This window comes from Chelonoidis abingdonii, chromosome 1 (genome assembly GCF_003597395.2).
Source record: "Chelonoidis abingdonii isolate Lonesome George chromosome 1, CheloAbing_2.0, whole genome shotgun sequence".
In the NCBI taxonomy this organism is placed as follows: Eukaryota; Metazoa; Chordata; order Testudines; family Testudinidae; genus Chelonoidis; species Chelonoidis abingdonii.
In genome coordinates, this window is record NC_133769.1 from 152,062,059 (window position 1) to 152,081,748 (window position 19,690).

Consider the following 19,690-nt stretch of genomic DNA (forward strand, 5'->3'; position numbering starts at 1 on the left):
GTGACAGGGCACTGCTGTGAGGAAGTTCACATCTGTCGGGGTGTTTCCTGGGTTGGGCAGTGACTGGGCACTGCTGTGAGGAAGTTCACATCTGCTAGGGTGTCTCCCGGGTTGCTCAGTGACAGGGCACTGCTGTGAGGAAGTTCACATCTGTCGGGGTGTTTCCTGGGTTGGGCAGTGACTGGGCACTGCTGTGAGGAAGTTCACATCTGCTGGAGTGTCTCCCGGGATGGGCAGTGACTGGGCACTGCTGTGCGGAGGTTCACATCTGTCCGAATTATGGAGAGAGGACCCTGGACAGACACTTCCTGGTTGGCACCACCAATGAGTTAGAAATTCCAGCGTAGAAGGCCGGGGAAGCTCAGCCTGGGGTCGGATCAATTGCTGCTCCCCCTGGTTCTTCCCACCCTGAAGTGGAGGTGCCAGGAACACAGCCAGCCCCAGCCCTTTCTGTGTTCCCCAAATGGGAAGCATGGGACTCTTACGGCAGCAAGACGCCTGTCCATGGGGCTGCTATATAACCCCCACCCTCTCCAGACTAAGGGAGAGAAAGCAGCGAAGGGACCAACGAGGAGGAGGAGGGAGTCCAAGGTCCCCAGTTTTGTCTCGGTCTCATCCCTCCTGTTCTCCTTCCCGTGTCTCATTCCAATCACCAATTCTGCCCATCTGCCCTGTGATGCCTCCCAATCTGACCGGCTATTACCGATTCGTCTCCCAAGACAACATGGACGGTTACCTTCGGGCTTTAGGTAACCACACTCTTCCCTGGTTGCTTCTCCCTCCTATCTTTTCCACCCCTCCCTCTCCAAAGATGTCACCTCCCAGGACACCCCAAGGCGGGGGTGGGATTTTTCGACCCCCGCCTGTCCCTCTGTCTTTGACTTTAAGCATCAGAGGAGTGAGGTTCTGGAACAGCTTCCCAGCAGGAGTTGGGGGTGGGGGAAACAAACAATTCGTTTTTAGAAAGAGCTGGAGAAATTTAAGGGGGGTTGTATGATGGGTTGTTTGTGACGGTGGAGAGCAGGGCTCGGCAGCCCTGGGTTGTCTTCTGGTTTATGTCTGATCTTCCTAAAATCTCATGCTTCCGGGTTTCAGTCAGTCATCTACAGGGGTCAGGAAGAGAAACCTCTCCCCCCACCCCACCCCACCCCACCCCCGCACATGTATGCTGGGATTTGGGGCTTTTTTGTCTCCTTCCTCTGAAGCATCAGAGATGGCCCCAGCTGGAGAAGGGAGGTTGCTTGTGGCATGGGTGGGGGCTCTGAGGTGGCATTGATTATTCTCTCTCATATGCTTGGCTGGCTAGTTGTTGCTTATGCTCAGGGTCCAGTCGATTGCCTTATGTGGGGTCAGGAAGGAATCTTCCCCCAGGCCAGCTTGGCAGTGACCTTGGGAGGGAGGGGGCTGCCTTCTTTTACAGCAGGGGTCTCCAATGCCATGGCACTCGCGGGGGCATCTAAATGAGCCTGCATCCTGGCCAGTGGTTGCGCATCCACCAAAATGCCGCCAAATTTCTACTGCATTTCGGCGGCGACACCTCTCGATGATGCCGCTTGCCGCTGACAAGCAGCATCATCGAGAGGCATCGCCACTGAATTTCTGTGGCATTTTGGCGGTGACGCCTCTTGATGAGGCTGCTTGCCACCGACAAGCGATGTCATCGAGAGGTGTTGCTGCAGAAATGCCACAGAAATTCAGTGGCATTTCGGTGGGTGCTTGACCGCTACCACGGTCCTTCGTCTGGCACTTGCCAGATGAAAAGTTTGGGGACCACTGTTCTACAGCATGTGGCTGCGGGTCACTAGCCAGGATTATCCGGGTATTTCTCACATAATCACTTCCCTACCATTGTTGGGCCTCAGACACAGGTGGTCCCTCCTATTCTCTGCCTGTGGCACACACACAGCAGTCTAGTCTCCTGACAGTTGTAATACTGTGGTCTAATTTTGGTTGTCCAGTTTAGTGTGTGGGTGCTGAGTGGTGTTGTGGCCTGTGATACACGGGAGGTCAGACTAGATGATCTGGTGGGGCTTTCTGGCCCTAAACTCTTTGACTATGAACACAGTCTGTAGCCTCGCACACCCACCAGTCTGTGCAGGGGGGGTGAACAGTCTGAATGGAGGAGGTGGAACATGCTTGGAGAAGGGAATGAAATATATTGATGGGGCAGTGAGGGTCATTGAGGAGAATCTAGCAAGAGAACCAAGGAGGAGCAGTGAACAGCATTGCTATGGGAAGCTCAGTGCTGCCAAAAGCCCATTATCTGTTCCCTCCACCTCATCCCACCTAGACATTAATGTGGCCCTGAGAAAACTGGTTTGCCTCCTGAAGCCAGACAAGGAGATAATCCATGCTGGAGATCACATGACCATCCGCACAATCACCTCACTACGCAACTACATCATGGACTTTGACCTGGGAAAGGAGTTTGAAGAGGACCTGGGGCCAGTGGATGGACGCAAGTGCCAGGTGAGAGGGCTAAGAGGATAGGCCAGTGACTTAAAGGGTAGCTTGACTGTGGTCAGTGGCCAGGGCTTTGCCTAATAATCAGAAAAATCCTGTTTCTGATACAGGAGCCAGAGTAGAATCCAGCTCAGAGCAATGCTGACGGCCTAATAGCTAATATATTCAGGTCTAATGATGAATACATGTGATGAGCAGGGAATTGAGAGTTAAAGTTAAATATACAATAGAGCCCAAAAGTCTAAAATTTCAGTATCCAGATACCCTTAAATCTGTCTCCCTGCAGCAATGCCCTGAAAAAGATCAGAAAGTCAGATGATATATCCACTGGAACAAACAGATTCATCGCATGTCATGAAATGTCTGACCTTATAAGATACCGAGGTTGCTCAGCATACATGACAAACAGACCCAAGGGGTCTAAAGTTAGGAACATAACAGAAAAAAACCCTTCAAAACAGAAGCTGCATTTGAAAATGTCTTAAAGAAAGGGACAGGTAGTGGGTTAGTGTAGAAAGGTGACAGTACAAAGAAGCAGACAAGGCCTTTTCCCATGCCTGACATTCTTGTCTGTCTCTCCCCAAACCCCTTTCAGACAGTTGTCTCCTGGGAAGGGGATCAGCTGGTGTGTGAGCAGCAAGGAGAGAAGAGGAATCGGGGCTGGAGGCACTGGCTGGAGGGGGACCATCTGCATCTGGTAAGAAGGAGCTCTGAGCAGGGTGTGGCACACTGACACCCCATAAAGGGAAGTCTCTAGAGGGGATTCACTAGGGCAGTGGTTCCCAAACTGGGGTTTCGCAAAATGTTACAGGAGTTCTCGGGAAAAAATTCCCTAATGGCAGACAGAACTGTCCCTAGGGACTCTGGACGGCACAGGGCCAGCAGCCCTAAGCCCCTGGACTTCCAAGAGCTAAGCAGATCAAAGTGAGGATATTTATCACACTGAGGAGATTTAAACTTCAAGACTCCTTATAAGAAATGGAAAGGGAGGTGGATATTTTTTGCTGTTTTTAAAATTAAATAGGCAGCTAGTATTGTTTTTAAAATTATTATGAAGAACAAGTTTAAGCTTTGTTGTAACAGCTGTTGTTTGCCTGGACTGCTCCAGACCTGAATGCTTGTGTATGAGAAACTCTCTGAACTGGCTTCATGCTGTTTCACATCTGATACTCCTGGATGAAACATAGGAGCCTTGTGTTATAACAGGCTTATTCAAAGTGATACAAGCTACGAAAGTGAGATCTTGGAAGAGTGTTGCCATTTTCATAATGTAATAAAAATACTGTAATGACAGATAGTAATGAATAATAAATCATATGTAATAAGCATGTCATAAAAACAAATTTTATATTTCCAAGATTGATGCTTTTATAATTTATGCTCAGGTAAAGGAGAAAATCCCTGGAAATATTCGTTTTTAGGAGGGGGTTCATGAGACTTAGTATTTTATGAAAGGTGTTCACAGGTTGTTAAAATTTGGGAACCACTGCACTAGAGGAATGCCAGAGGCTCAGAATGGGTTGATCATTCCCCCCCCCTTGGATCCCAAGCCAGGCCCCATACTTTATGCATGGTTTCTCCGGGGCAACGGCCACTTCACACAAACATCCTCCAGTAGGGTTCAAAAGTTGACTAGCCTGAGCACAGTGTGAATCGACCAATGTCCCTGCCCTGCCCTGAAACTCCACCATCGCTCCTGGGGGCTTTGTGAGAGGAAAAGGGAAGAGATGAATCAGGCACAAGGTTTCCTGTGTGTGACACTAAAACCTCAGCAAAACCTCTTAAGGCACAAAGAGAAAAATGGAATTATAGGGAGGCTGTGGATAAGGGATATTGAGCACTGGCGGAGCTGCGTGGGGTGAGGGGCAGGAATACAATACCAGAGAGGCTGTGGGTAATGACTATGGGGCACTGGCAGAGCTGCATGGGGGGCAGCAGTACGATAGCAGGGATGCTGTGGGTAAGGACTCCGGGGCACTGGCAGAATTATGGCAGAGCTGCGTGCAGGTGGCAGCCAGGACTGGAATAGCAGGGAGGTTGGGTGGGTCAGGTTAGGGGGCATTGGCAGTGCTTGGGGGGGAGGAGCGAGGACTGGAGAGCATGGGGACTGTGGGTTGGGACTGAGAAGCCCTGACAGATCTGCCCCAAAGTCTCTTCTTTTATCTCCCTCCCTTTCTTCTTCCCAGCGCATGACAGCAGAAGATGAGGTTTGTGTACAGATCTTCCAGAAAGTGAAGTAACCACAACACCTTCCCAGTACTGAGCACTAACCCATTTGGACAGAACTAATTTCATTGCAGAGTCAAGACCAAAGCTATCAAATCTGCCCCCACACCACCACCACCCCACACATGCTTTGGAATAAAAAATAGAAGTGGCCAAAACCTCTGTTGCATTGTGTTTCCTTATTGCCATCTACATTTATCAGACATCTAGGTGCCAAAGCATGTGACACCCAGTTTACAGTCCCCAGCCCACTCTCTCACTCTCTGGGGACTCGGAGCAGGGCTGACTCCAGGCACCAGAGAAGGAAGCAGGTGCTTGGGGCAGCCAGTGGAAAGGGGCAGCACGCAGTAGCACGTCCAAGTCTTCGGCGGCAATTCGGCAGCGGGTCCTTCATGAAGTGGTGCAATTGAGCTGCCCCCGAAGTACTGCCAATTGGCTTTATCTTTTTTTTTTGCTTCGCCGCTTCGGGTGGCAAAAAAGCTGGAGCTGACCCTGATTGGGCGCCCTGCAGAGTTGGTTTTGGTGTCTCTTAAAGGTTAGTGCCTTGGCCCTGTGCTGCAATGTGGGAGACCCAGATCTGGTTCTCCGTTCTGGTCCCTACTCCTTAGTGTTGGAGAGAAGCTGAGGCCAGGTACACCCCAAGGGTTAGTGCTTCATGGTGGTGTGCTGTGTGGACAAGCTGAGACCCATCCACAGGAGAATTCCACAGCGGGGGGAGTCTCCAGAATTGTCTTCCGTGAGGGGAGGGGAAAGTAAAAGAGGGGGCATTTCTGATGGCTGGGGCAGTCTGTGGGGATGAGGGGGGTCCCAGTCTGTGAGTAGGGAAAGAAAGAGGGAGGTCTGTCTGTGGAGCAGGAGGGAAATGTGGCTTCAGGTTTCAGTGAGATCATTTCAGAATAAGAGCTCTGGAATCCCAGTCAGAGGGGAGGGGAGGGGAGGACTGGAGAAAGGTGGAGTCACTGCTTGTCTGAACTCGAGATGGAAGGGGGAGCCTGGGCCCGAATGGGAAGTGAATCTCCCTCACCCCCAGGGACAGGGCTGTGCAGCAGCTGGTGCAGAGAGGGGCCTAGACTTGCCTTGCCTGCAGGGCCGCCCGGGGAGGGCAAGTGGGGCAATTTGCCCCGGGGCCTGCAGGGGCCCCCACGAGAGTTTTTCAGGGCCCCTGGAGAGGGGTCCTTCGCTTGCTCTGGGGGCCCCGGAAAACTCTTGTGGGGCCTGGGCCCCTGGAGCTTCGTCTGCTCCCAGTTGTCACTGCCAGGGGGTCCTTCCGCTCTGTGGTGGAAGGACCCCTTGCCGCTCAATTACTGCTGAAGCGGGACCCGCCGCTGAAGTGCAGCCGGGTCTTTGGCGGTAAGTTGGCAGCGGCGGGCCCTTCCGTTCCAGAAGCTGCCGCCGAAGTGCCCCGAAGACCCGCGGCGGGAGCCCCCCGCCGCCAAATTACCACCGAAGACCCGGCTGCATTTCGGCGGCGGTGGCCCCTCCTTGGATGGTAATTCGGCGGCGAGGGGCCCCCGCCGCAGATCTTTGGGGTGCTTCGGCGGTGGGTCCCAGAGTGGAAGGACCCCCCACCACTGACTTACCGCCGAAGCGGGGGCCCCCACTGCCGAAGACCCCAGGGTCCTGGAATCCTCTGGGCGGCCCTGCTTGCCTGAGCGAGCCCGTGGCTACCTTCACCTCTGGCCTCTCTTCAGATCGGGGTGGGGGGGGTTGGGGAATAGGGCAGGGCCAGACCTCTCATGGTCAGAAGGAAGTCAGGGTTCCATGGTCGGCACATCTCTGCCCCCTTCATCAGAAGGAGAGTAATCCTGCCCTGCAGACCTGAACTTCCAACATTCTCAGGACACATGCTGATCCCTAGTGGCCACTGCTAATATCCAGCAGCTCCTTCCTCTCTTAACCCGTGAGTCCCTCTCTGGATTGGAACTGGACTGGAACCAAAGACCATCTTGGAAGCAAAATTACAAACCCAAGCAGTCAAAAATCATGAGCTAGATCCCCCAAAATCACAGGGATTCTAAGTCATGGGGTTTTATACAATAATAAATGTTTTCTCTGTATTTGCTTTTTGGATTCTGTACCTTTAGGGGTCACATTTCCAAGCTTTTCTCTGCAACACCAATGGTTAGAAATTAGAAATTCACTTATTTAAAATGAAAGGTGAGAGTCTCACATAGACACATGACCCCAGGAGCTGCGGCTTTAAAATAAATGTCAAATTCATGGGACTCATTCTATTACAATATTCCAAAAGTTGGCAACACTGGAAGTGCTCTTCTTCCCACCGAAGGAGGAAAACTGGAACTGGTCCCCATGCCCTCTGCGATGGACTCTTCTACCTCACTTTATCTGCCTCACCTTGGCTGTCCCTTCACTCTCTGCTCCTAGCCACTCCCTGCAATCCAAGGGTCAGGAGTACAGGGGAGGAAGGGAAAGTTTCCTGTAGGGGAAAAGATTTATTTGATAGCAGTGCCTCAGAGGGAGGAGGTCCCTGATAAACACACCCTGGTGGGAGCCCAGCAAGCCTCCGGAAAATTAAGCTTCTGGAGAATTTTCAGAGTCACTTGTACCCTCCACAAAAGGTCTAAGTGACTCTTTAAGCTGGAAAGTGCATGTTCTTTCCAACAGCTGACCTCAAAACCAGCATTCCCCAGACAGCTGCTTTGCAGGGGAACCATCAGCCTATAAGGAGAATGTCAATGCTAAGCACACATGAGAACAGAGAGGATTAGGAGCTGTAAGTGTAACTGTAAAGACAGCTATGCCCATGGAAGTGATATGGCCTGACAGCCACATGCAAATAGATTCTCATACCCATGGCATGCTGAGGCCACAAAAGAGAAGCATCTGGCCTGGTATGAAACATTTCTGCCCTCTTCATACATGGCCTGACTTGTAGCACACATACTTTCTCTCCCTCCCCCACATTCTAGTCTTAGGCTCCTTCCACGCACACAATCGGCAGCAGTTTCCCACACAGCTGAATTTCACATAGTGACGTTCCTTTGTAAGAGTGTGGGAGACCCAGATGTTATGTTATGAGCTGATGTTATGAGTGACTGTCATACAGCGTCCTATGGGTGCCATTCTCAGGGGGATTATCACTCTCCCTCCCAGCGGTGTCCTGGGGGAACAAGGCTCCTTGTCAGTCGTGTCTAGTGGCAGCAAACTTCCCTGCAAACAGTGTCCTGTAGCTGCAAACTTTGATGCTCTATAACTACAAGCTTCCTTGCAAATAATCCCCTATTACTGTAAACTGTGCCCCATTGGTGCCCTGTGGCTGTGAGCTTTCCTCCTACTGTTGCCCTGTTGCTATAAGTTTCTCTCCTAGCAGTGTCCTATGGCTGAAAACTTCCATACAGATTGTGCCCATTGGTTGTGAGCTTCGTTCCTGATGGTATCCTGTGGCAGTGAGCTTCCCGCCAGGGCTTTGATTGGGGCTGCCTGAGAATGTGCAACATGCACAGCAAAGCACTCAAAAGTCAGGAAATGCCAGAGTGAAGATTGCCCATTTAACCTTAACTCTGGTCCTGTGTGTGTACATTATTATGAGAGTCATTAATTACATGGTCATGTGTTCTTTTTCAGACAATATAATAATATAATATATAATGTACAGTTTCTCTACAGCCTTAAATACACATGTATAAATATCTTGACATGCTTCCAACCTTTTGTATTGTGACATTATTTCATTGATGTGACTCTTTTCATAGATTTGGACTCTTTACTATGATTCCCAGAAAAATAGTGTTAAGCTTGAGAAGTATCAGTGTCTTTAAAGAAAAACCTGTAAGACATCATTGTCATTTTAGAGACCCCAACATCAGAAAGCCAGGAGAATCTAAACTGAAAGCTCTTGTGCAGAGGAACAATAATATTGGTCTTGAGCCTTCTTCCCCACAGTATGAAGAAAGCCTGAAAAGTTGTTTTGTTTTTTCTGCTTGTTTTCACAGTCATAATTCAGTTCTTGTACATCCCCTTCCCTTGAAAGACTCTATAGACAACTGCAGAACAGCCAGAGAGGCCTGCCTAATTGGGAGAGAGGAAGGGATTGGCATTCATAGTGTTTTAAACTCTCTGAGCTTTGTTTGTTATTATTAACAACTATTTAACACAAATGTTGAAGAAACAGCTGAAAGAAAACTTCTTTTTGTTAAAGATTTAACAGTCCTGTTTCCTCATCAAGGAAGCTGCTGATTTACACCTCTGAGGAGTTCTTCAGCAAAACAGTAAGGCAAAGACCTGGCATTCTTGATACTTCTAAGGTAAAAAGGAGCAGGTTTTTTTATTTTTTTAAGAATAAAATTTCAAGCCTTCTTCCCACGTCAGAAAAATGACCCCAAAAAGAATGGCGGGGAGAACACAAATCCTATTTCTGTTTCCTTTTTATGACACCTTTAAAAACAAAACTCCCACCCAAATTTCACTTTAATATAGGGAAATTTCCAGTTGTCTCTTGAGCAACCTTAACTATAGACACACACACACACACACACACACACACGCAAATGTGTACAACTCTGTTGGCTCTTGCTTAAAAAAAAAAAGTTCATGGCCACAGTTTGAGCAAAGAGCCAGCAGAGGGCAGCAGAATGTGGACTAATGAAACCCATTCACGATGTCAATAGCTTTGTAACCTAACTATCTCTCTTCCCTCCCTCTCCTCTCGGTCTTCCCCCACCTCGCTGAATTAGATCTGGCACGGTTAAGAGTTTGCATTTGGTTGCAACTCGCAAGCCCTGGTTAGAGCGCTTGGAGGGAGAAAGAGAGAGACATACACACATCAGACAAGACTAAGAACATGTGAGTGCTGCCAATCTGGCCTGGGGAGGGAGGTGGTGGCATCTTTATGGGGCAGAGGACTGAAGGATCCAGCTCCTTGGGGAAGGATGAAAGGTGGGCAGGATTAAATCCATGTCCCACTATTACCCCGTTAATCCTACTTTTAGAAGTGCTGCAGTGTTTGAATCCCACCGGCTGATCTCCTTCCAGGGAAGGGGAATGAGTATATTTTAGAGTAACATAATGACCCCACTCCCCAAGTAACCCCCAGATTGGGACCAGGATGTGAGGGGGCAACTAATCTGCCCAGATTTCCATACCACACCCTGTGGAGAGGGGGAGGTTAATGGTTAGACCTTGCACAGGTCTCCCCTTTCCTCAACAGGGGGGTCACAGGAGAGGGACCCAGGCATGGCTGGGGATCACTCCCCGCCATGCTGAGGACTTTTGGACCCTGAACTGTTGAGCTGGGCAAGCTCCCAAGCTGACAATAAACACAAGCTGAAGCAGGTGGCCCAAAGCCAGGCAGAGGGAAACCTTCAGAGCCTGTAAGGCTTGGTCTCTTATTGTTCCTCCCCCTGGTTCCAAGAGACCCAGGTCCATGGCTGGTGTGTAACAAAGAGCCAGTGCCCCCGGGTTTGTGCCTAGTATCCCTTGAAGTGGCTTCCTGGGAACCATATCCTGGGCTAGTACGTGATGCCTAGCTGGTACCTGATTGGATCTTGGGTCTTTTCAATGTCTCCATTGGCTCTATAACACCTGGTCGATACCCAGTGTACCCAGGGGTCTGTTAGACTGTGCATGAGCCTCCCATGAAGTTTCCACTGGTTGCATATGGCCCAGGTCTATGGCTGGTCCATAACTCATGCTCCATGTACATTGTGTTCACAGGCTCCGCCTGCTCCTCCTGTGGGGGTCTCTCCTCTTTGGAGTGGTCATTTCCAGCCCGACCCCAAGGAAGCTTTTTGGGGAGATCACATCCCCCAATCACCCCAAGCCATACCCCAACAACAACATCAGCACCTGGGACATTACAGTCCCAAAAGGTTTTGTGGTGAAGTTGAACTTCTGGCAATTCGACCTGGAGCCATCTGAGTCCTGCCTCTATGACTACGTCAAGGTGTGTACAGCAGAGACCTGGGATAGGGCTGGGGAGGGGAAGTTGGTGACCTCAGGGCACAATCATTTCTCAACAGCAAGCAGGGTCTCCTTGCTATCCAACAGGCGCAGAGGAGAGGGAGTTGGAGATGCATAGACCAGGTAATGGTGATACATGGAGCAGGGTGAACGTCATGAATTGTCATGATTTTCGCTCCCCCTTTCTCCTTGACAGATCACAGCAGACAAGAAAGACCTGGGCCGATACTGTGGCCAGCTAGGCTCAGCCACAGGCAACCACCCAGGAGTCAAGGAATTTGTGTCCAAAGGGAACCGGATGAGGGTGATGTTCCACTCTGACTTCTCCAATGAAGAGAACGGCACCCTTATCCCCTACAAGGGCTTCCTGGCCTATTACCAAGCTGTGGGTGAGTATGAGAGCTCCACATGCAGGAGGGGTGCATAGGGCTGTTCCTCACCAGGAGAATCCAGAGGAGCCCTGGGCCCCATCCCCAACAGGCAGAGACCACAGGACAGTAGCCAGACCCGCAGCACCATCAGTACAGAGCTTTCAGTCAGGTTTAACATTTTCTTCTCTTTGCCCCGCACTCCCTCTCCTCTCAGATCTGGACGAGTGTGCCCATGGCAATGCCCTTGAGGAAGAAGAGGGGCCTCTGTGCCAGCACCTCTGCCACAACTATGTGGGTGGCTACATCTGCTCCTGCCGCCCCGGTTACCAGCTGCAGAGTGATCACCGCTCCTGCCGAGGTGAGTGAAAGGTGCAGAGCTTGACGCAAGGGAATAGGGCCCAAGTGTGGGAGCTGCCCAGAGGGGAAAGGGAGGGAGGAATGACCTAGGAAGCAAATGGTGGGACAAAAGGCTGCCCTCTTTGTGCCCACTGTAACTGCTGCTCTCTTCCCTCCTCCAGTGGAGTGCAGCAGTGAGCTGTTCACAGAGACCTCTGGATACCTGTCTAGCCCAGAGTACCCCCTTCCTTACCCTGCGGAGCTGCGGTGCAACTATAGCATCCGCCTGGACAGGGGGCTGGCCATCACCCTCAAGTTCCTGGAGCCTTTTGATATTGATGATCACCAGCAGGTCCACTGTCCCTATGACCAGCTCAAGGTACTGGAAACCAGCCCAAACCTGCATCCCATCTGCCATCAGACCTTAACAAACCTGCTTCTCCCAGGGAAGCTCACAGGTCCAGCACTGCTGGCAGGAGAGAGCAGAGATTAGAAAAGGGGGAATGCCCAGGGTCCAGAGCAAAGTTGTTTTCCCCAGTCCATCCTCCAGGGTGCCTAGTCCCCAGCATCCTGAGCAATGGGGCTCTGGGCCCCTCTAAGACCCCTCAGTCCAAAGGGGTGGTTCCTGGATTTTAACCAGAAAATGTCCTCCTTTGCTCTGTGTTACCTCCTCATCCTTCATCCTTCTCCACTTCCCTATATTCAGGATTAGATGGACCCATAGATCTGACCCCAGGCTGGGAGAAGCAGGGACTGGCCCATTAGTCTGATCTGGCAGTGGTGACCCCAAAGTAGACGGGTCACAGGCCCATTGAGGGGCATTGGGGCAAATGGGCCCCTTGGTCTGGCCTGATGCAGGGGAGGAGCGGGTACTGGTGTGGAGAGGCCTGTTGGTGTGATTCTGGTTTTGGTGAATCATCTCTTCCTCTCCAGATCCAGGCACATGGGAGAGAGATTGGTGAGTTCTGTGGCAAGGTGTCGCCTGGCAGCATCGAAACCAACAGCAACGCGGTGGATGTGCTGTTCTTCACAGATGAGTCAGGGTTCAATCATGGATGGAGGATCCACTACAGCTCAGAAAGTAAGTGGCTCCCTTCCCAGAGCTACTCCAGGCCTGAGCACGCTGCTTGCTAAAGCCTTGAGTGTTCCCCAACAGGAATCCGTTGCCCACAGCCTGTGCCAAGGGACCAGTTCACCCTCATCAAAGACCTGCAGCCCCTGTACCGATTTCGTGACTACTTCATCGTCAGCTGCCAGACTGGGTATGAACTGATGGAGGTGAGGCCCTCTTTCTCCCCACCCTTCTGCTCTCTCCTTCACTCTTCCTTTCTTCTCTTCCACCGAAGTCTCCTCCTTTCCAGTCTCTTCTCCCTCTTTTCCTCCTTCCAATCTCCTCCCTCCTCCTCTCTCCCTGCCTTTTCACAGGAATGGGTTGTGTCAGGTGATTAAGAAAGAACGTTGTCATTACTCTCCAGAATGTTTGGGACACAAGACTCACTCCCTAAAGGGGCCCCCCAGGGGCTCCAGCACTCTGCTCCGGGATCTGATGAAAGGCAGAAGGACTTCCCTGCCCTTTTCTCCTGCCCCATCCCCAGGAGTGGGTGACTCTGGGGTAGAATCAGAGCTTACCATTTTGGTGACTGCAGGTTTTTCTGGCTGGGATAAAGAGGCTGCAGCATGAGCCTGCAGAAATAGCCAAGGCCAATGCATGACGGAGGGGTAGGAGGTTGCATAAGGAGGAAAGGTTCAGGGGTTACAGAAGGGCACTAAAGTGGACATCAGGAGCAGAGTTGGGCAGCAGTGAGAAGGCAGATGCGAGGCTTCCTCCCCATGATTTGGGGTTGGGGGCAGGTACCTGAGGTTACATGTGGTCCTCAGCTCTTCTCTTCTTTTTCCTGCAGGGTGACCAGAAGTTGGCATCCTTCACCGCTGTCTGCCAGGATGATGGGACTTGGCACCGACCCATGCCCCGATGTGAAAGTGAGTCAATAATCCCACCCCCACACATGGATTATCCCCCAAACCGATCCCCAACCCCAACCCCATCCTCCATAACCCACATAGTCCTTGGCCTTTCTATTGTCAGCAAGGGGACTCATAAATGCCAGTTCTGACAGCATTGTGGTCCTTAGGCATAGGTCCTACTGGGACCAAGACTGAGTCGACCCCTCCCCAAAATCATTGCACTCAGGGGGGTGTCAAATGGCCACCATGCTTTCCACTGGGGCTGAACATGTTTAAAATAAAAACTTGTTTAGTACAAAAATAGCCTTTTCCCCCTTAAAAAACTATTGCAAAACAAACAAACAAACAAACAAACAAAATCTATTGATGTTCTCATTTTTGTTTTTGTTTTTTGCAATATTTTTATGACTTTAATCAGAATTATTATTGAAATATGTGACCCCTTTTGATAAAAATGTTGATAAAGTATCATTAAATTTAAAAAAATAGGTCAGCTTTGAACAGCTTTGAACTTTTGTGTACCTTTTTCCAAGCAACTCTAGTCACTGCCAAGTGGGGACTGGACCTGCATCCCCTCCAGCAGGCTCACGGACAGTCCCCATCCCTCCCTCACATCATGGGCTCCAGCTGAGTCCAGCGTGAGTCTCCAAACCTCACTGCAGCAGTGAGCACCGTGGCTCCCCCTTGACTCCTCTCCTTGTTCTCTTTTGTAGTTGTGAACTGTGGTGACCCCAAAAATCTCACCAACGGAGCCTTCAATTATGTTAGCGAACATGGGAACAACAACTACCAGTCAGTGATCACCTACCGGTGCAAGGAGCCTTATTACCGCATAGTCACCAACAGAGGGAGTGGTGAGTCCTGACCCAGGAACAGCCATAGCAATCTGAGCTGGGAAAGCCTCGATAACAAGGGTGGTCTGTTCCCTTTAAGGGCAGAGTAGAGGGTCTAGGCATCAATCAACCTCTGTTCCATGGCATGGCTCTTTCAGGATCCAGGAGTTTGGCGGAACATGAGCGTGGGCGGCAGGTATGTAGAAATTTTGGTGGCGCCCAGAACCCGCCCCTGCCCAAACTCCACCCCTGCCAAACTCTGCCCCCTACCTGCCCAAGAGCTGGGAGGGAGTTTGGGTGAGGGAGGAGGTCTGGGGTGCAGAAGGGGTGCAGGGTGCAGGTGCTAGGAGTTTGGGGATGGGAGGGGGTGTGGAGGGAGGGGATGCAGGCTCTGGGAGGAAGTTTGGGGGGAGGGTGTGCAGGGGTGGGGTTGGGTTTGGTGTGGGGCTGGGGATGAGAGGTTTGGGGTGTGGGAGGGGGCTCAGGGCTATGGCAGAGGGTTGGGGTGTGGGGTGAGGGCTGTGTCGGTGGGGCTTGGGATGAGGGGTTCATGATGCAGGAGGGGACTCAGGGTTGGGGCAGACGGTTAGGGTGCAGGGGGATGAGGGCTCTGTCTGGGGCTGGCAATGGGGGCTTGGGGTGTGGAAGGGCTCAGGGTGAGAGTAGGAGTGTGGGAGGTGAGGGCTCTGGCTGGGGCTGGACATGAGGGGTTTAGGGTGCTGGAGGGGCTCAGGGCTAAGGCAGAGGGTTGGAGTGCAGGGGGATGAGGGCTCTGGCTGGGACTGGTGATAAGGCGTTTGGGGTGTGGGAGGGGCTCAGGGTGAGAGTAGGAGTGTCAGGGGTGAGGGCTCTGGCTGGGACTGGGGATAAGGTGTTTGGCTGCTGGAGGGGCTCAGTGCTTGGGTAAAGGGTTGAGGGTGCGGTGGGGGGTGAAAGCTCTGGCTGGGGGTATGGGCTCTGGGGTGGGGCGGGGCAGGAGATGAGTTTGGGGTGCAGGCAGGCTGCTCCGGGACAGGGGCCAGAGAGGAGGACGATATGGCAGTTGATATGGGGGGGACTAGGACCCTGTGGCAGCAGTTGCTGCAGGGAGGCAGCATGGAGCTGCATGGAAGAGGCAGGGATGCTCTACTCCCTCTGGGGCTCAGGGACATGCATGGGGCCAGCAAGGGGGGGCCAGGGGACACTCGGGGAAGTTGTGGAGTGGGGGGTGGCAGGTGGGACCAGTGGTGAAACCCGTTCCCAAACATTGGTGGAGCTGGGCCCCTAGACTCTGAATATTGCTGGTTCCCAGGCACCATGTGGGTATATAACTCACCGCCCATGAACACGAGGACCTGGGGAATGGCCGAGGCAGACACGGGAGAAAGGAAGCCATCCTGCAGAATTAGTGTTCGGGGAAAACCAAGACTACTGTCTCTTTAAGGGCCTGGGATCAGGACCCTTCTAATATAGGGTGGACGCAAGGCTCCCTTCTCTCCCAGCTGATTAGGATGAGCCTTGGGAAGGAGGGTAGCATATTTGCTGCCTCGTTTCTCCTAACAGGGAGGCTGCTGAGCTTTCCTCATGTAGGGCTGGAAGAAGTGAATTGAAAGAGGGCCAGCTGGGAGAAGCTGGTTTTAGGCTACACCTGGCCTGAATCAGCACAGTCCCGGAAGGAAGGCGGTGGAACTCTTGAATGCAAGGAGAGTAAACTTGCCTGAATTATTACACAGGCCCAGGAGGGGGCTGTGGGACTCCGGACCTTTTAAGAGAGGGGGCCTGTCTCTGAATTAGCATACAGGCTCCCAGGAGAGGGGTGGGGGTGAGAAGCTAAAGAGTTCTGTGCTCTGTCCAAAAGTTAATAAATAAGCCACTAAGGAGCAATCTTGGTTTAAGTCAGTGATTCCCAAAGTGGGGTTCTGAACCCCTGCGGGTTTGCAAATGTTACAGGGAGTTCTTGTTTGGGGGGGAATTCCCTAATGGCAAACAGAGCTGTCCCTAGGGACTCCGGGCAGCATGGGGCCAGTAGCCCGGATCCCCTGGATTTCCAAGAGCTAAGCAGATCAAAGCCAGCATATCTATCATACTGAGGAGATTTAAACGTCAAGACTCCTTATAAGAAATGGAAAGGGAGGTGGATATTTTTTGCTGTTTTTAAAATTAAATAGGCGGCTAGTGTTGTTTTAAAATTATTATGAAGAACAAGTTTAAGCTTTGTTGTAACGTCCGTTGTTTGCCTGGACTGCTCAAGACCTGAATGCTTGTGTATGAGGAACTCTTTGTGGTGGCTTCTTAAATACCTTCATGCTGTGTCACATCTGATACTCCTGGATGAAACATAGGAGCCTTGTCTTATAACAGGCTTATTCAAAGTGATACAAGCTACGAAAGTGAGATCTTGGAAGAGTGTTGTCATTTTCATAATGTAATGAAAATACTGTAATGCTAAATAATAATGAATAATAAATCATGTGTAATAAGCATGTCATAAAAACAAATTTTATATTTTCAGGATTGACGCTTTTATAGTTTATGCTCAGGTAAAGGAGAAAATCCCTGGAAATATTCATTTTTAGAAGGAGATTCGCAAGACTTGACATTTTAGTGAAAGGTGTTCACAGGTTGTTAAAGTTTGGGAATCACTGGTCTAAGTACTGTGATCTGACAGTAAATCATAGCAAGATCCAAGGGGTGGGGGGTGGCACGGGCAGTGGAACTGCAGGGCAATGCTGTGCCACATGGGGGTGTGCTTGGAGACATTGCTGCACTCCCTCAGATCCCATCTCACCATCCAGCCCCTTGGGCCTAGGCTAGAAGCATCCACCTATCCATTCCCCATGGTCCTAGTTCCCTGTGCTCTGGAATGGGTCTCTGCCCCCACTTTGGGAGATGAAGTTCCAGGCTCATAGTACAGGGGGAAGACTCTTGATCTCCTTTGTCTTGGCTCAGTCTCAACCCACCTCTCCCCCCCACCAAAAAAAAATAACTTCTTCAGAGGCTTGAACCCCTCAGATACTTGCAAAGATCCTCACATTTCCCCCACCCCCTCTCTAGTCATGACTGTTCCATGCCAGGTAGATTTATCTCTTTGAATCTCTCCCAGAACTCAGTGACTGAATAATATAACTTCCAGTGAGCATCTCATTACCCCATCAGCCCCCTGAGAGTTTCTGTGGTTCTTCTCTGAGCTCCCTCAAACTTGTCACTATCTCTCTGGAACTGAGGGGCCCAGAGTTGAGCAGAGCATTCCTGCTAGAGGCTCTCCAGATGGGGCAGAGAGGGACTGCCCCCTTCCTGGCTGATGTGTGATGCCTCTGGGATTGAGGGGCCCACAGCTGAGCACAGCATGCCAGGTGGGCTTGTTCCAGTGCCCTAGAAAGAGGAACTACCTCCCCGTTCCCCCTGTGCCTGATAATCGCTCCCTGCAATCATTATCTTCTTCTCTTTTCCCTCAGATACATACCACTGCTCCCCTCAGGGCTCCTGGGCAGACCAAGATGGCCATGAGGACATCCCAGTGTGTTTACCAGGTAAGTAGGGAACATCTCACTGTGTTCAGCACTCAGCAATATGCCTTCAGAGTCAGCACAAACCAAGGGAGACAAGCAGAAAGAGGGAGAGAGAGATGGAGAAATGGAACTGACGGTAATATGGGACTGTCTGTGAGGGAGATGGCAGTGTAGGAGATGGAGAAATCCAGATGGAAAGGCAGCAGGAGAGCAGGGAAGCAGGGAACTGAAAGGTATGGGGACACAAGAGAAAAAGCAGGAGATGAGAGTATGTAACAACCTCTTTGGTTCCTGTCCCTCCCCACAGTGTGTGGGAAGCCAGACAAACCCATCACTGGAATCCAGCGGATCATCGGTGGCAGCACAGCACCGCCGGGAAGCTTCCCATGGCAGGCAAAGACACGCATTGTTGGGATCGGGGGTGGGGCGCTGCTGGGTGACCGCTGGATCCTGACAGCTGCTCACACCATCTACCCCAAGCAACAGGACTCAGTGACAGAGACAGATGGGAGGATGAGCCTTGCTGAGCTGGCTGAGAAGATGGAGGTGTTCCTTGGCCACACGGAGGTGAATAAGATCCACGAGCTGGGTAACCACCCCGTCCGCAACGTGTTCATACATCGCGACTACAACCCTGATGATGAGAACAACTTCAATGGGGACATTGCACTGATTGAACTGCGGGACCCAGTGCCACTGGGCCCTGACCTACTGCCTGTCTGCCTCCCAGATGTTAGTAACAGCACTTTCTATGCTAGTGGCTACATGGGCTATGTGAGCGGCTTTGGGGTGGAGAAAAATGTTCTTGCAGACCGTCTGAAGTATGTATCACTGCCAGTGGGTGACCAGAGGTCCTGCAAGAAATGGCTGCAGGGAAAGGAGCTCAATGGGAAGGGCATGGTGTTCTCTGAGAACATGTTCTGTGCTGGCTCGCCCACTGGGGGGAAAGATACCTGCCAGGGGGACAGTGGGAGTGTCTTCACTGTGCAGGATTTAGAGAGCGAGCGCTGGATAGCCACCGGGATTGTCTCCTGGGGCATCGGCTGTAGCAAGAGCTATGGCTTCTACACCAAGGTCATCAACTACCTGGACTGGATCAAAGAGATAACAGGGATGTAGAGGCTCTGAATGCCACTATCCTATTGGCTGAAGGCTCAGTGATGTCATATAGATATCCAAACACCCACACATCATTGGCTGAAACATTGTGATGTCATAAAGGATTGTGATGTCAAAACTGCCATAGCAACGGTTGAATTCTTGATGATATCATCAAGGTTTCCCAAAGCCTCTGTGCCATTGACTGAAGCTTTGTTGATGTTCTAAAGTTTCCAAATGTGTCTTCACTATTGGGTGAAGCCTTGACAATGTCAGGTAGTCTTGTGAAATCCAACATGCTATTGGCTGAAGTCTTGGTGATATCCTAAAGATTTCTGAAATCTGTCGCACTATTGTTTGAGATGCTTGCAATGTGGTAGAGCTTCCTGGAAGGTGCTGAGTGCAGATTGTACTCATGCCTTGGCACCAATGAGGTTCTGTCAATATTAAAATCACTGCTATAGGAACCAACTGTTTTTATTTCATTGTCTTCCACTCCCACCTGGATTTTTTAATAATTAAAAAGCACCTTCCTCCCACTAAGTTCTTAAAGAAACTTGCAGGCTGTGCCTATACAGAGATTGCTTCATCTAGACTGAAATGCAGCCACCTCTGGAGTAGGTTGCCAGGCATCCAATTTTTGACTGAAATGCCTGCAACGGCAGCGGGCGGACAGGCTCTGTACCTGGCTCCTTGCGGCTCCCAGAGAGCAGCGACATGTTTCTCTGGCTCCTAGGCAGAGGGGCAGCCAGGGGGCTCCATGCACTGCCCCCGCCCACAATTGCTGCCTCTGCAGCTCCCATTGGCTGTGGTTCCCACAGTACAAAAAAATCTGCACAGCTCAAGCTCGTAAAAATCCACTCTCAGCCTAGTGAAAATGAGCAAGTGAATGAGGGTGGGGGAGAGCAAGTGATGGAGGGAGGGAGATGGAGAGAGCGGGGGCTGGGGCCTCAGTGAAGGGGTAGGGCCTTGGAGAAGGGGCAGGGCAAGG

At 51.2% G+C, this 19,690-nt stretch overlaps 2 protein-coding genes across 2 annotated transcripts; both read left to right on the forward strand.

Moving 5' to 3' along the window:
* The first annotated feature begins 521 nt into the window (after positions 1-521).
* RBP5 (retinol binding protein 5) lies at positions 522-4,841 on the forward strand. Its single transcript, XM_032773922.2, has 4 exons — positions 522-749; positions 2,291-2,469; positions 3,059-3,160; positions 4,650-4,841. Exons 1-4 carry the CDS (start codon positions 677-679, stop codon positions 4,701-4,703), a joined length of 408 nt encoding a protein of 135 aa, XP_032629813.1. The 5' UTR covers positions 522-676; the 3' UTR covers positions 4,704-4,841.
* Positions 4,842-9,380: 4,539 nt separating this feature from the next.
* C1R (complement C1r) lies at positions 9,381-19,166 on the forward strand. Its single transcript, XM_032773905.2, has 11 exons — positions 9,381-9,492; positions 10,363-10,591; positions 10,805-10,997; positions 11,194-11,337; positions 11,498-11,694; positions 12,249-12,396; positions 12,472-12,593; positions 13,217-13,295; positions 13,994-14,134; positions 17,548-17,622; positions 17,909-19,166. Coding segments are annotated over exons 1-11 (2,142 nt in total). The 5' UTR covers positions 9,381-9,490; the 3' UTR covers positions 18,721-19,166.
* The last annotated feature ends 524 nt before the right edge of the window (positions 19,167-19,690 follow it).

Coding starts and splice junctions, on each gene's coding strand:
- C1R (XM_032773905.2), top strand. Junction 11,695..12,248: donor GTCCCTATGACCAGCTCAAG/GTACTGGAAACC, acceptor CTTCCTCTCCAG/ATCCAGGCACATGGGAGAGA. Junction 12,397..12,471: donor GATCCACTACAGCTCAGAAA/GTAAGTGGCTCC, acceptor GTTCCCCAACAG/GAATCCGTTGCCCACAGCCT.
- RBP5 (XM_032773922.2), top strand. CDS start 677: ATGCCTCCCAATCTGACCGGCTATTACCGATTCGTCTCCCAAGACAAC. Junction 750..2,290: donor CGGTTACCTTCGGGCTTTAG/GTAACCACACTC, acceptor CATCCCACCTAG/ACATTAATGTGGCCCTGAGA. Junction 2,470..3,058: donor TGGATGGACGCAAGTGCCAG/GTGAGAGGGCTA, acceptor AACCCCTTTCAG/ACAGTTGTCTCCTGGGAAGG.